Source organism: Haemorhous mexicanus, chromosome 3 (assembly GCF_027477595.1).
Source record: "Haemorhous mexicanus isolate bHaeMex1 chromosome 3, bHaeMex1.pri, whole genome shotgun sequence".
Taxonomy (NCBI): domain Eukaryota; kingdom Metazoa; phylum Chordata; class Aves; order Passeriformes; family Fringillidae; genus Haemorhous; species Haemorhous mexicanus.
In genome coordinates this window covers 58,947,566-58,962,311 of record NC_082343.1, presented here as the reverse complement: position 1 = coordinate 58,962,311, position 14,746 = coordinate 58,947,566, and the positions used below count along the sequence as shown (strand labels likewise).

Below are 14,746 nucleotides of genomic sequence, written 5' to 3'. Positions count from 1 at the left end.
GTGTTACAAGCAGAGTACATTAGGTATTACTTCATTGTCATGCCATAATATTGAAGCCCAGGATTTGATGTGAATGGGGTCTTTTGCATATATTTTTTCAGATCTAAATATTACATGGAAAAGTACTGGTTGTTGTGCTTACTACTTTATAAATCTCATTTCAGTGCAGCTGACTGACTGTAGTTTAAATGTTGCCTGTGAGTCTGATGTAAGAGGATCTTATTAAAATACAGAATCTCTAGAAACTTCTAATCAAAGTTTCTTTCTTTTTTTTTTTTTTTTTAAAGCGGATGGGCATTGAAGGAGCCCTATTATCTCAAGCCACCAAATTGGGATCAAGTGAAGCCCTGCTGAATTCTAGGAAAAAGGTTTCATTGGATTCCAGTGGACTGGAGAGCCAGTTTCAAGAGTCTATTGAACCCGCCTACAGTAGTGATCACGATGAAACTCTTCAGACTTCTGCAACAGAACAGATTGATGCTGATGATGAAGAAGAGTCTGAACAGGTAGGAAAAAGTGGGGAAAAAATAAAATATTTTTTTCTTGGGGAGAATGGAATAAGGATTAAAATTATATGTAAAACAGGCAGGAATATGTTGCAAATATTTACAACTTTCTCCTTAGAAACATTTTTATTTAGGCTTCACACAATGCTCGCTTGCATTTTAACAGAGAAGATGTAAAAGCCCCTACACTGAGGGAGAAATTCCCACTACCTGAATTTTACTTAGTCCTTTGCAGTCCTCCAACCTGGTTGTTACAGAAAAGTTTCACCTGTTGCACACAACCGGCTTTTCCTTCTTTCGTCAGCTGATGCCATGCAAAAACCTTTTTAGGCCTCATGCAGAGACAGTGCTTTCAAAGCAAGGATTTAAATATTACATTGAGATTCAGACACTGCTGCATGTGGTGGGATGTTTCTTGATCTGTGAGCCTCTGGCAGTAGCTCAGATGTATGAGCTTGAATATGAGAAGTTTTGAGTAGGATTTATGAAAATGAGAGTCTTTATCTCCTACTACTGCACAGGTGGTAGTTTTTTCTTACTCAGAATGATGTTTCCACACATATAGTCTTTCCAGTACCTTTGAAAGACTAAAAATCCAACTTCAATGTGGCTGTATTAAAGAATCTAGATTTTCCGTTTATTTGGTTTAGTTGATACTGAGGTCATATCGTTACATGTTCATCTATTTTGTGAATTATATAAAACCAGTAATTGAGATTCTTTTTGAAGCTGACTGCATTTCCTCTTTGAAATTACACTATTTGTATTATAAATATTTCATAAAATAGTATCTTGTACCAGTGTAGTGCAGTGTCTTGTAATTCCCCCTCTTGCCAACATAAGTAAGAACAAAAGAATGAGTAAGCACAAAAAATACCACCAAAAATTGATACTATTAGCTTTAGTGGTTACTACTAGATGTGGCAATGATACTTTTACAGGTTTTTTAAGCTCTGAATAGTTCTTGTGGCAGTGCTAACAACTCATAAGCTGTTCCATCTCCCAGTATAGGTCCCTGACGTGTTGTAGCTCCTAGTAATTCCTCCTAGTAATTCCAGACTGTACAAAGAACTGTAGGTTTTATTACCCCTCACATTTTTTTCTTTAAAATCACAGCAAAACTCACTGCAAAAATCAAAGGGGGGAAGAAAAAGACTTAATAGTCAAGCTGCTGAAAATGTTGAAAAACGGAGAAGTCTCAATCTCAATAAATGTGAAATGCAGGTAAGTAATTATTATTTTTTACTAATATTTTGCTATGCATCATAGGTATGTCAAAGAAATCTGTTTTCTCTAGGTTGGCAGATACATCATCTTCTGTTTATCAAAGTTCATATCATTAAAATATTCATGTCTATGACAAAAGACTCTTTCTTTTGGGGGCTGGGAAAAACAAGTAACTAACTAAACCAATCAGCGTTAACTGAAGACAAAAGGAATTATCTTTTCCTCTCTCCCCCCCAAACTCTGGCCAGCAATATCTAAAGCACCCTTTTTGTTGGCATTAGGGAGCACGTGGTCTTGCTGTAAATTAGATCTGGATGAAAACTTACACCTAAAAAAAAAGACATTTTCAGTGGCATGTGCTAGAGAGCATAAGATTCCTTTCTGCTAGGGTTTTAGGCAAGGAAAAGGAGAAGAACAAAACTTTTGGCACAAGCCCAGAGTCAGATTAGCTTAATCCAACTGTGAAACTGCGGAGTTAGCATAAAAGGTTTAATCCAACTCCTGCCAAACAAATTTGCCTTTAATTACTCATGCATTAACATAAGCTACTGTCTTGTATTTGAAGTAAGATGTTATTAAACACCGAGAGTGAACTCTGAGCCATGGTAAGGATTAGGAGGCAAACTAGGCTGGCCACTGCCACCTTGGCTCCCTCACTCTCTGTTGGGAGAGAGCACTTGCCCTGCCCATCTCCACATGATTCTCTGCTGCGGGACAGACTGCTGCTGTGGCAGTCCTGTGAAAAGAGGGAATTGCTGTGTTATTACAGGGATATACTAATGTTACCTGCAAATTTCAAATCTCCACAGAGCTCCAAGGACCCTTCAGATGAAGAGTCAATGCAGTTGAATACTGATCTTCCATTTTCCTGCGCAGCTAGGCAGCCACAGTCTCCTAGGCAGTTCAGCACACCGCAGAGCAACTCTCTGATCATGAATATCCTGGGGGGAAGTTCCTCTGTCAGAAACATCTGGACAGACCATCAGATCAGGCAGGCATTGTTCCCCAGCCGGCGCCCACCTTACGAGAACGACGACGATGAAGATGATTACCAGATGTTTGTACCATCAGCATCTACATCCACCACAAGCTCAGCTCCTGGTGGAGAAAGGAGGGGTTCTTCTGGCCGTCCATGCAGCTGGCACTTGGGGCAAGTGCATCAAAACGAGACTTCCAGCCCCACTCGTCACAAAGTTGTTAGACGGGCCAGTAGTGCTGGTGAAAGCAACACGTGTCCAGCCAGCGCCAGGTGTAAAACAGGGGAACGTGGTTCTCGGAGGGAAGTGAAGACAGCAGAGGGGAGCAGTAGGAATGCGTATCCTGAATCTTCAGAGGAGCTGACTATCGATGACATTGAACATGTTTATGATAATATAAGCTATGAAGACTTAAAGCTGATGGGTCTGACAAGAAGGGAGGAGACACACCATGGTCCCCGGAGATCAGCTAGAGACTCTCTGTATGAGGCTGAAAATAAAAGCAGCTCAGATTCAACTTCCAAAAAGAAAACAGCAAATCAAAAGAGGACCTCCATTCATGCTAGCAGGGAGGAGATACTGCTCAGTAAAGAAGCACCAGCTTCAAGTTTGGATGAGCTCAGAATTATTGAAGACAACATCTATGACACCATACGGCTTCCAGAAACATCTCTATTGAATTTTAAATGTGACCCCTTAAAATCCTCTAAAAGGAGGAGTTTCTTGGAAAAAGACTTTGCATATTGTGACAATCTACGACATTTTGTTTCTGAGGAGAGTCTGCAGTTCAGTGAAGATGAAAGCCCTTACCATCGTGTTCCCATTGACACTGACTATTTGAGCTTAGTCGATAGCTCCTCCAACTCTGACTCACTGTCGCATAAGTCTGCGGCGGACAAACTCTCAGAAGAAGTAGATGAGATTTGGAACGACCTGGAGAACTACATCAAGAAAAATGAGGAAAAGACAAGAGACCGTGTCCTTGCAGCCTTTCCTGTTTGTAAAGATGACATGCAGGAAAGGCTGCATGCTGGTAGCACACCTGAACTGAGTAAAGATGTTGAGTACTCATTGTCTACTCTCTCTCTGCCGGAAACTCCTATCTTCCCTAAAACTGTGAAGCCCAGGGCTGCCACCATAAGTGAGGCTAATCTCAGGCTTGAAGACACTACACCATGCAAGGAGAACTCTTTTATAAGTTTGAACAGATCTTCCTTCTGCAGTGAGATGCCTTTTGTAGATAGTCCATATGAGCCTGCCAGTAGTGTTCTGTCCAGCACACCTGCAGAGGGCGTGGAAAATGACTTGGCTGTTATGGATAAAACAAAGAACAGAGTTTTTATGATGGCAAGACAGTACAGTCAAAAAATTAAGAAGGCTAACCAGCTTTTGAAAGTTAAAAGTCCAGAGCAGGAACAGCCAGCTAGCAGACAACAGAAACTGAAACACAAAGATCTTGCTGCTATTCTGGAGGAGAAGAAACAAGGAGGTCCTGCTATTGGTATGTTAAAAACATTTCTTTACAGATACATTTCTTCAGTAACTTTCAGTGAACTTTGTGTTCTGAACTAGAAGATTATGAATTTTTCTTACCTTGGTCATTGAGTATCAGGATCGTATTTTCTGTGTTGCAACTTAAATTAATTTTCTCAGACTGCTTTAACATGAATGGTCTTTTATATCTCATTTCTTGTTACTTAATAACTTTGGGAAGAAATAGCGGGGCAGTGTCAGGAAAGAGCAGTTCAGCTGAGGCTGGAAGTAGAAATCATGCCTGAAGCACTTTTGGCCTCCCTACAGAAAAGCAGTTATTTCCTTTAATAGCGTGATCTTTAGAGTTTGACTAAACCACTGTTTTTTCAAGTCAGTCTGCCTTCTAACAAGTCGCATATATTTGCTCAGGTGCCATTCAGAATCATACCCATAAGCATAAGGAATGTGGTCAGATAAGAAAGAGCTGATAATCTTTTCTATCAGCTAATAAATGTGCAAAGTCATGGATATGCAACAGGTCTGGAACTATTTTTGTCCATGATCAATTGAAACAAATGGAAGATGTGGAGCCAGCAGACTCCATGCACCAGAGTGTCATTCTTGCTTTTCTTGTGATATTTTTAAAATTCCCTAAATATCTTATTTACCAGGCCATTTTTAGAATGTTCTTTTCCATTTTAACATGAAACAAGCAGCGTATTATTGGAACCGTGTGCTGCATTCTGTCCTGCATTACTGCTCACTGTAGCAAGATATTTTATGCTTCTTTTCCTCAACAAAGTGTACTGAAATGTGATGCAAAGGCCTCCAGTGTTTTGTGTTACTTTGCAGAGGCCAAATTTATTGACACAACTGAAAACTCTTCTCTAAGAGCTTTCTAATACTAAGCGTTTTGAGATTTTTCAATTTTTGTATGATTTGCTGAAATGGATTCCTTGTCTCTGCTAAGTTAATTCTCTCTTCTTTCTAGGTGCCAGAATAGCTGAATATTCCCAGCTTTATGACCAAATTGTCTTCAGAGACAGTACGCCTAAGGTCCAAAAGGAAGCTGGGGCCACTCCTCAGGATCCATCAGCTGGGAGGTTTTCCACACCCACATGTCCTTCCCGTTCCCAGCCTGCCTGTGAATGCTCAAGAGCAGAAGATTGGCTTTTGCATTCTACGTACAGTAACGGCGAGCTGGCCGACTTCTCTCCATGTTCTGAATCCCAGGACCCAAAGTGCAAGAACTCATTTACAGAAGCTGGTACAAAAAGCAATTCGAAGCAGTTGCCATCAGCTGGCTCAGTGCCTTCCCTTCAAATTTCCAACCGTTTGCACGTCCCAGCGCAGAGGTGGAGTGCCATCATAAGCCAGCCAAACAAAGAAAACTTGCATCAAGATCACGTCTATAACTCGCTGGGGAGGAGAGTAAGCAGTGTAAAACCACAGGCATACAGCAGGTCACAGTCCTCGTCCTCGATAGTGGTCAACAGATCTGGAGAATCAATTGTGTATAATAATGAAATTGATAAGAAAAGGCTCCATTTGAATAGGAACTCTCGATTCAACAGTCATCAAACTCCTGGAATTGCTTCAGGATATACAGGGCCGGAGATGAGAAAGCAGATCCCTGAAAACTATTCAGACATGATTCTGCAGGATTCTCAAAAGGTCCTGAGAGTGAACAGAGCCTCCCCTCTGACAGCACAGATGGCTACTCAGAACTATTTTTCGAATTTCAAAGATTCTGAAGACGGAGAAGGGGATGATGATGACTATGTTGAAATAAAGTCTGAAGATGAGGGATCTGACTTGGAGACTTCTCAGAACCAAACAAGGAAATCAGATCCTAAACTGTGTAACACAGATGCTGTTCCTTCTGAAATGTTCTGTGGCAAAACTGTCTCCTGTACTCCTGCAAAGTCTGCCAGCAGCAAACACTCACTTACCCCATATCTGACTGCTTACAGTGATTCGGATAAACTGAATGACTACCTGTGGAGAGTACCATCTCCTAATCAGCAGAATATTGTCCAGTCTTTAAGGGAGAAGTTTCAGTGTCTCAGTTCAAGTAGCTTTGCTTGATGCTTTCAATAATTTCTAGCTGTGCTGCCTTATCATGACAGAATATATACTAGGACAATCAGTACTGGCATCACGTATTTCCATAATATTACACTATCAGGCATTGTATCGCAATAATGTTGTAAATAGATGCAAAATGTATCTTTTAAAAAAATGGTTTAGAATCCTGGATGTGAAAAAGGCCACATGTGTGCTGTCTGGGGTCTCTCTGTAGCACATGTGAACTTCTCATCCCCTACTGAACCTTCACATCTCTTCCTTTCTTAGGTGTGATACCCCCTGATTCTTGCCATCGAACCAGGTGTAGTTACATTTGATTCTTAAGCCATTTTATCATTTGGAAACCTTGGTATTTAGACTTTACAGTTGGTGTCCAGTGTTCTGCATCCAAAACACCTGTATGATTACTCTGCTTACATACAGGAGCATTTAGCTGGGCAGCTACTCCTGTGACTGTGCAGATTTCTGAGCAGGGTTCTGGTGATTACACCAACAGGCTACATGTGCAATTGCACACGCCTTTTTGCACGTTACTTTTCATCAGGCAGATTCCAAGTGTGTGGGACCAATGCATATGCTATATTATTTTAGAGCAAGCTTCTTACATTTTAAAGAAAATCTAGTCCTAGTACTTGTGCCAGGCTGATAGCTCTGTGTCTGAAGCCTCTTCTCTACTTACTGGAACTGTGTAGGAGGCAGAAGACAGGCAGTGGAGGCTTTTTACAAGAACCTGTGGATGTGACACAGTCCTTGCCTGGGGAATGGTCTTGGCATTAGAAGGGGAGCTGCACTGCTTGTTAGAGGGCTAGGCCAGTCTTGGTACCTCCAGTGATGGTGGCGTTTGTGACATGCAAGCCAAGTCTGAGTAGCTCAGCACCCAGCAGTCAGAAGCTGCTGGGTAGAGTTTGAAACAAAGCTGTGTGTTACACGCAGTGACCTGCTGGGCACTTGTACAAGTCCCAGTGTCAGTAACCCTGTGAGACAATGAGGTTTGGCCAGATTCTTGGGTGAAATACTAATTGTGGGGCTCGTTTGGCCCATAGGGAGGTTCAGTGATACTGCTGGTTGAGTGACAAGCTGCAGTCCCCAGGGCATGCATCTCCTGTAGCAGGAAGTGACCCTTCCTGACAGAGAGAGGTAAAAGATATCTTTGTAAATCAGTCAGTGCTGACTCTAATCCAATTTATGTACAATAAAAAAGTAGCTTAAAAGTGAGAATACATTCCATTCTTTTGCAAATAGTGTACAGAATACATGCTGCCGTTTAGAGCAAGGACAGGCTTTCCAATACCATCTACACTTAACTCCCCTTTCATCATCTTTGTTGCACAGTTTTGGATTCTGTTACTTGAAAACATTGTACCGAAAGGAAAGCCTAGATATATCTACACTGATCATCTTGTGCGACTGTTCTTTTTTGGTGCTTCCATGTTTCAGATTACATGGATAAAGCCAGTACCGAGTTAAACATATCAATAAACAAAGGAATTTCATTGAAATACTGTTTCTACTAACCACGTATCACTCCCCTCAGTTACAGAGCACTGTACTTCCAGAACAGCTGATTACTTACTACATTGGTTACCATGGGGAAAAACTCAAGTTATCAGTGTACAGCTAATTACTTGTAGACTAAGGTTTGAGGACTTGAATTTATTAGAACTGACTAAATTATTTACCACATGTATCTTGCATTGGCTAGGAATTGTTATTTTGAGGGCTGGTTGGTCATGGTACTTACTAGCTCTTACCACAGGGATACTTGTTACAGTCAGCACACCCTCTGTGATAGGACCCGTATCTATCTAGTAAAATCCGACTGAAAAATAATGTTGTACATATTTAAGACGCCGAGGTGTAGCAGAGCCCATATTTATTTAATATAGCTTGTAAAGTATTGTAAATATGGATAGAAGGTAAATCTGTGGGCGTACATCTAGATTTGTTTAAACGGCTTTAGGAGACTGTTTAACTCGCATCTCATGCAATCAGTGGAATTGGGAGGGACGGGAAAACAACCAACCAACCAACCAGAAAAAAGGGACTTCTGCTAGTATTGTAACTTCTCCCAGGGACCATTTCATACTATTTTTAATAAACGTTGAGTATGCAAAATCTTTGGGTGCTTTTCATTGCGGTGCGCGGAAGAAAGAAGTTATTGGTTTCAGCCTTTCGGAGCTGATGTTTGGGGGTGATTTGGATGGAGCTTTTTTCTTGCAAAAAAAAAAAAAAAAAAGCGGAAGCGAAAGCGGGGGAGCGGCGGGGCGGGGAGCGGGGGCAGGCGGTGCTCCATCGCCGCCCGCCCCCCGGCCTCTCTCCCGCCGCCGCGGTCGCCGGAGAGCACCGGAGCGATGAGGAGCGCGGCGCTGCGGCGCTGCCTGGCCCCGGCGCTCGCCGCCGCGCCGCCCCCGTGCCCGCCGCGCCGCGGGCTGAGCGCGCCGCTGCCCCGGGCCGGCAGCGCGGCGGCGGCCGCCCGGTAAGAGGCGCACGTGGGGAGGCAGCGCCGGCTGATGCAACCGGGGGGTGCGATGGTGCGGGCACGGAGGGAGGAGGGGTGAGGGGCATTTGGGCGAGGCGCCCTCACCGGGTGCGTCGGGTTGGTTTTTGAGGTGTGATTTTTGGGGGACCTCGTAGTAAAATGCCCCCCTTCCCCCAGAACCGCTGGCGGGATTTGCTCCGGGTTTTGGTTTTGGTGGCATTTTGAGAGCGAGCGGAGCTGCCGTCATGTGGCGGTGGCTCAGGTGAAGCGGTGCGCAGATGCGTGCCTGGAAAAACGTGTCCCTGGTCCCTCGCCGGCCCTCCACGTCCCAATTCAGCCCTGGACGGGATAGTTTGCAGCGGCATTGAATTGAACTGGTCATTGGCTTCTGCAAGGGTAGGAGCTGTCAAAAATCCACTCCAGGCTGTTTTTGTCTTCCTTGCTATGGGGGACAGACAGACGTATTTCGGGGAGTCTCCTCTTTGCCCACCTGCACACGCAAAAGGTAACGGAGGAGAGCTGGCCGCCACTTACCCAGAATTTTTTTTCCAGAAAGCATTCCCAGTGCCTGGCTGTCCCTAGTTTTTCCAAGAAGCAGTGTGGGAAACAGAGCTGCCTTGTCTCCCTACTGCCAGTGGTTTTGAAAGGCGTCCATGAGAGTGGCTGGTCTGCTGCTGCTCATGGGGTTGGTGTAGCCCGTGTTAAGCCGTGGCAGCCCCAGCTGTAAAGGCCTCTGCATCTCTCGCTGCCCTGGCCAAGGGTGAGGAGATGAGCCCACCTCACCCAAGAGCGGATCAGACAGCTCGGGGTGGTGGTTCCCTGCTGTGCTTCCCGTGGTGGGGCTGGACAAGCCTTCTCATGAATTAGCACAGCCTCGCTGTAAAGTTTTGGGCATGTCAGAGCAATGCCCCACATACCTATTAAAAAAAAAAAATGAAATTGGCCTTCTAGGGTTTTCTGTACCCACCTGCTGAAAACCAGCCCTCACAATTTGCATCCAGCCATAATTTTGGAGATTGAAAATTTACGTGCCCAAGCATTTCTGTTACATTGTTGACTAATCCTGGTTTCTTTCCACTAATGTTAGGAGGATTTATTTTGTTAAAGATTTGCTTGTCACTGTGTTGCAGCAAAGTCACCGACAATGCAAAGAATTCCTTGGCCTCTCTTCAAAGAGAAAACCCTCATTTTGAGCCAACACTTGCCATTATTCAGGTAAAGTATGTCTGTGCACTCGCTGGCTGTGCGAGATCTCCTTTGGTACCCTTACTTGTCCGAAACTTCAAAGCACACCCTGCAGAAAGTAATTTTAATCCTTTTTTTTAATAAAGAATATTGTCTGCTTTATTGTAAAGCAAAGCAATAGGATGAGGTAGCTCCACCAGTTGGTAGATTGCCCTTCTTCAGGCGTGAAACAATCACAGCAAACTTCAGACTGGGGAGGCTTTGCAAAGCAAAGAACGGTTTTAACCCTTTTTCCTTTTGCCAGCATAATCTTCCTTATTTTAAGTATGCATCACTTTTTCTCACAGCTTCTCTAAGTTGAATAACTTAAATGTTGAATTAAAGTAGGGTTCTCAAACCTTTATTTAGCTTGAAGCTTTTTTTTTGCAATCCTGAGCAAAGTCCTTATGTTCCTGAAAATGTGGGCTCCCTTCACTTCCCACCCCTGAAATAACAATGCCAGGATTAATGAAAGACCCTGTTGCTTCCTGTCAGCCATGTTACCTTTGGGTAGCTACAGCTTATCAATGTCTTCCTGCTCTTCTAAGGAGAGGAAAACCACACTGAAATAAGTGTAAAGTGTCAGCATCCTGTAGAAGTAGCAGCACTTTCTGATGTGAAGGAATCTTGCAGAATTGAGAACCATTGTTTCACTAATGCTGTGAAGAGCTTTCCATTTCACTGATGGTGCCATTTTTGATAGGCAGTCAAAATCAGAGATGAGGGTTGCTATCCCTGCAAAGCCGAAAGATATTCATCCTTAGATTTCTTAAGGTTTAAAAGCCACAAAATTAGGGATGTTTATCATTCAGAGGGGACCCACTGCTATGCTGGCAAAAATGTGATTGTCCTGTTTCCTAGGATGGTGGTATTGATTTTGAGTGGGCACACACTACAATTCTGACCCAGTAGGTTTTAAGTTTAAAACCCTACTATAAGTATTTTTAAAGTACTGATAGTGAATCTAAGTAATGCAGCAACAAAAGGTCTTCTAGTGAGGATATCTGAACAGTCTCTCTCATCTCTCACCTTTCCTGATAATTGCATTTTCACAGAGCCCCCTAAGGCTAAAGCTGAAGCACTGCTAGGAAAGCAGTGACCTGTTTTTTCTCACTCCTGTTAGTCTCCATCTAGTTGCACCATGATCTGGACTAGGACTGGGATCTACTCCAGCCCAAGGAGTCTAAAGATGCTTCCTTTCAGCCACATTTGTCTCCTGAATCTGGTTTTCTGCAACTTTTATGCTGGCACAGTGGAAGGGATGTCCCTCTCATCCCTGTTTATCTCACTTGGTCTGCCTCATGAGGTGGCTGTAGGAACATGTGGCCTAGATCCTTCTGGGTAAAATCCACCCAAGCTCTGTTCCCCAGCTTTCCAGTCACTCTAGCTGGTCTGGTTGTGAAGACTGAAGCAGAGCCCATTTTAAATATGTATTTGTTGGTGGAAAGAAAACTTGCTTTGGTCTGCACATGTTCTTGTCATGCACTGCTCTACCAGCAATGTGGGCAGAGCCTTAAGATTTGTGCTGCTCCCCATGTGCCACATCTGCCCAGAGGAGCAGAGGGAGGGCAGGGAAGTTACCTCCTTTACTCGTGGGTAACAGCAGCTGGCATGACAGGGTACCACCTCTTCTGCAGGACTGGGAATGATGAGTTGCAGACTAAACCTGCAGTGGAATGATTTTAGGACTGTCCTTTTCCTCTTGAGTCAACTGAATCTGAATCAATGCCAAAATTGATGCCTCTGTTGCTTATTATCCATGTTGAACCTCGGTTGAAGCTATGCAACAGCAAAAAATGATTGGGGCGTTCTTCTTAATTTTTTTGATGCTGAAAAGTAAAATAAAGTATCAGGATCATGCTTGACAGTGGAGCTGTTGCCCTGCAAAGTTCAGCAAAGCACCACTGGCTCCCCTGTACCTCCTGTCCTGCCCTTGCACTCTGCCAGCCCATGTGCTGAACTCTGGCCCCACCTGTGCTGCTCAGTGGGTTTTTATAGGAACTGGTTTAGGGCAGGGACTTTCTGCATTCACACAAGGTAAATGTTCACCTGCCAGTGCTGCAGCAGCAGGGACAATACAGAGGACAGCGTGGTACCACCAGTTGTTCCATCCCAGTTAAACTTCTTGAGCAGTCAGTGTGGGGGCACAGTCCCACATTTGCTCTCACAGGGGAGCAGCTGCTGGGCTGTCCCTAGACCTGTCTCTTCTTACTTGGCACAGTGTGAGCTCTGCACAGTGTCCTCAGTGCAGCAACTTCTGTGCTGCCACTTAGCACTAGCTGCCACATTTGGGGAGTGGGATGCTGGTAGTGCAGTGCCAGGAATGCTGACAGTGCAGGGAAGGAGCTGGGGGACAGAGGGGCAAGCCATCCTTCCCTAACAGGAGTTGTGCCTCTCCATGAAGCCTGTGATTTTAATGCTCTTTTTTCACTGTGAGCAGTCTTGAACTATTTGGGATTAACAGGGATGGCCTTCTGCTTCTTTCTTAGAATTGTTTCTTATTAGTTTGAATACCTTTACACACAGACATTGTCACTATGTTTCTTGCATAGACGTGTGCAGTAGTGTACTCATTTTAAAATGCATTATTTTAAAACTCAATTACTCTTTTGTTCCCCAAGGCACATAATGACCAGTTGATTCAAGAAGCAAACAAGAACTTTGCCAAAGAGGTAAGCTTTAGCTGATACATGTGTTAATAATCATGAGCTACTTGCCTTTGGTAATTTTAAGTCTTTTCTTTTAACAGATTGGTCTACGTGTTATTCACATCTGTCTTCCTGAAGGCAGCACCCAAGATGAGGTAACTGAAGTACCTGAAAGAGCCTTCCTTTTCTATTTTTGTCATAAACCTCTGTTTATTACTGACATTCCTTATTATTTTGACTGACCTCTAGTAACTCAAATTAGGCTTAGGATTGCCTTGGTTTAAATAGTAAATATTATCCCCTTACTGGCAAGAGTGAGAAAAAAGACATGTCTGCTGTTCCCTGGCAAGCTGGGATCAAATCAAGAGTAATGTTTTGGTTTTGTGCTTGGTGGCTCAGGTATCCTGTCTCCTGCAGTTGCTCTTGTGAATGTACCTGATTATTGCCCAGATTATTCAGGGAAATTAAAGATTACATGATTATATGTGGAAGGGAGGGGGGAAGGAGAGGAGGGTGTTGAATTTCTCTATTGATCCTTTAATGTTTCAATTATGTATTAAAAAACAAGCATCCCCCCAAAATAACTAAAGGCCTGAATTCTTTACCTTGTTGAAGGTGCAGCACTTAATATAAATTATGTTTTAAATATAGAAAACCTTGTGAAAGTTAAACCAGTGAAGGAATGTATAGTAGAAGATGACGCTGTTATCAGCTGGCCTCCTTGTGCTTGGCAAGTTTGATAATCCTGCAGGCTTGTGAGTTCCGTGTACTCTTTCGGTTTTTGGTACACTTTGTTCTTAAAATGTTACTGCCTTGCAGTGTAATCTCAAGAACTTCTTCCAGATACATTGAAAGGAATTTAATGTGAAGTTTTGTAGATTATGGATAGTCAGCTACCCATTTAACAAGAGTAGGCTTTTGAAATGAAAAGCAAAAACACTCTATTGTGGGTAAATGCATTTTATCTGTTGAGTAACACAGCAGGAAATAAGTAAAATACAATGATTATGCAGCAGTTAGTTTGAAGTAGTATCTTAGAAGTGGCTTAGCGGTATATTTAAAGAGAAAATTGGGGTATTTCTTTTATTTAAAGGGAGTTACTTCCTGTAAAATTCCTCATGGTTTGCTTACTTTCTTGCTTACTCACTATGGCGGGTTTTTTTTCACCTACTAAAATCCACATCTCAGGTGTGTTCCCTGGTGTGGTGTGGGAAGGTGGGAGGGAATTCAATACCATGCACATTGCCATAGGTGGGGGTTTTGCCATAACTTCCTGTGTACACTAAAGGCAAGTTAATACTGTACTACTTTATCCTGCATGAGTTACAAGTAATTTAAATGCTGTGATGATAGAAAGCTGAATTAAAGTAAGATGCAATTAAAATGGAAAACTGAATTACTTTCCCAGGAGGCAGAAATACAGCTTGAGTTTTTAGTTCCTCTGTAGGCCCTCAGCATTTTGTAGCATATCAAAGGGTTTTTTTTAAAGAAAAAAATGCAGATATTTTCATGTCCATATACATTCATCCTTTCTAGTGCAATGTGTACCAGTCCTGTTGCTGTCAAGTGCCCTGGAATCTTAAGAGATATGCCTGGTTTTGCCTCAGGAGTCAGGAAACTAAAGAGGCATTTCTGTACTAGTGACATGCTTGTGTAATCTGTGTTTAGCATGAAAGTAGTGTGTTCTCTTGGTTCAGAGTTGCAGCTAATCTAACTCCTGCCTAATTCCCCTAGCTTAATGTTGAGTGCATATCAAGTGTTTGGGTAATAGAGTTCACAATAACAATGAATAGTTTACAAGAAAAACATTTTAAAAAGGCATAGTATTAGTTGAGGGGAAAGAAAACTACTTATAATCCTTTTCTGTTGGATGTTAATCCAATTCTATTATAAAGCTTTATGATGCCTGCACAGTGGTTTTATATATAAGACAGGAAGACATGCTTGCATGGCATTTCTCACCTGAAAATACACGTTTGACATGTTTTGTTCCTTTGTATTCTTTCTGGTCACAGCAGAATAGCATGGATCAGCATTATATTTTAGAGAGGAAGCAAACAAGGGTAGGCAGTACAGTCTCAGATGTCAGATATGACCAATTATAAGCCACTTGAACTTGCATCT

The 14,746-nt window shown here is 42.9% G+C and overlaps 2 protein-coding genes across 9 annotated transcripts in view; both read left to right on the top strand.

Annotated features, from left to right (window-relative positions):
• The window catches only part of PLEKHG1 (pleckstrin homology and RhoGEF domain containing G1), a 126,197-nt gene extending 117,811 nt beyond the window's left edge, over positions 1 to 8,386 (top strand). For all 5 annotated transcript variants that reach the window (XM_059841978.1, XM_059841980.1, XM_059841982.1 and 2 more), the window contains 4 exons: positions 288 to 506; positions 1,623 to 1,730; positions 2,543 to 4,211; positions 5,175 to 8,386. In XM_059841978.1, the coding sequence (XP_059697961.1) occupies positions 288 to 506; positions 1,623 to 1,730; positions 2,543 to 4,211; positions 5,175 to 6,271 (3,093 nt within the window). In that variant the 3' untranslated portion in view covers positions 6,272 to 8,386. The remainder of the gene's footprint in view (positions 1 to 287; positions 507 to 1,622; positions 1,731 to 2,542; positions 4,212 to 5,174) is intronic.
• Positions 8,387 to 8,607: 221 nt separating this feature from the next.
• The window catches only part of MTHFD1L (methylenetetrahydrofolate dehydrogenase (NADP+ dependent) 1 like), a 150,612-nt gene continuing 144,473 nt past the window's right edge, over positions 8,608 to 14,746 (top strand). For all 4 annotated transcript variants that reach the window (XR_009485829.1, XR_009485828.1, XM_059841977.1 and 1 more), the window contains exons 1-4: positions 8,608 to 8,747; positions 9,881 to 9,965; positions 12,596 to 12,646; positions 12,724 to 12,777. Coding sequence is in view for 2 of the 4 variants with exons in the window: in XM_059841977.1 (XP_059697960.1) it covers positions 8,623 to 8,747; positions 9,881 to 9,965; positions 12,596 to 12,646; positions 12,724 to 12,777 (315 nt within the window). In the remaining 2 variants the exon portion in view is untranslated. The remainder of the gene's footprint in view (positions 8,748 to 9,880; positions 9,966 to 12,595; positions 12,647 to 12,723; positions 12,778 to 14,746) is intronic.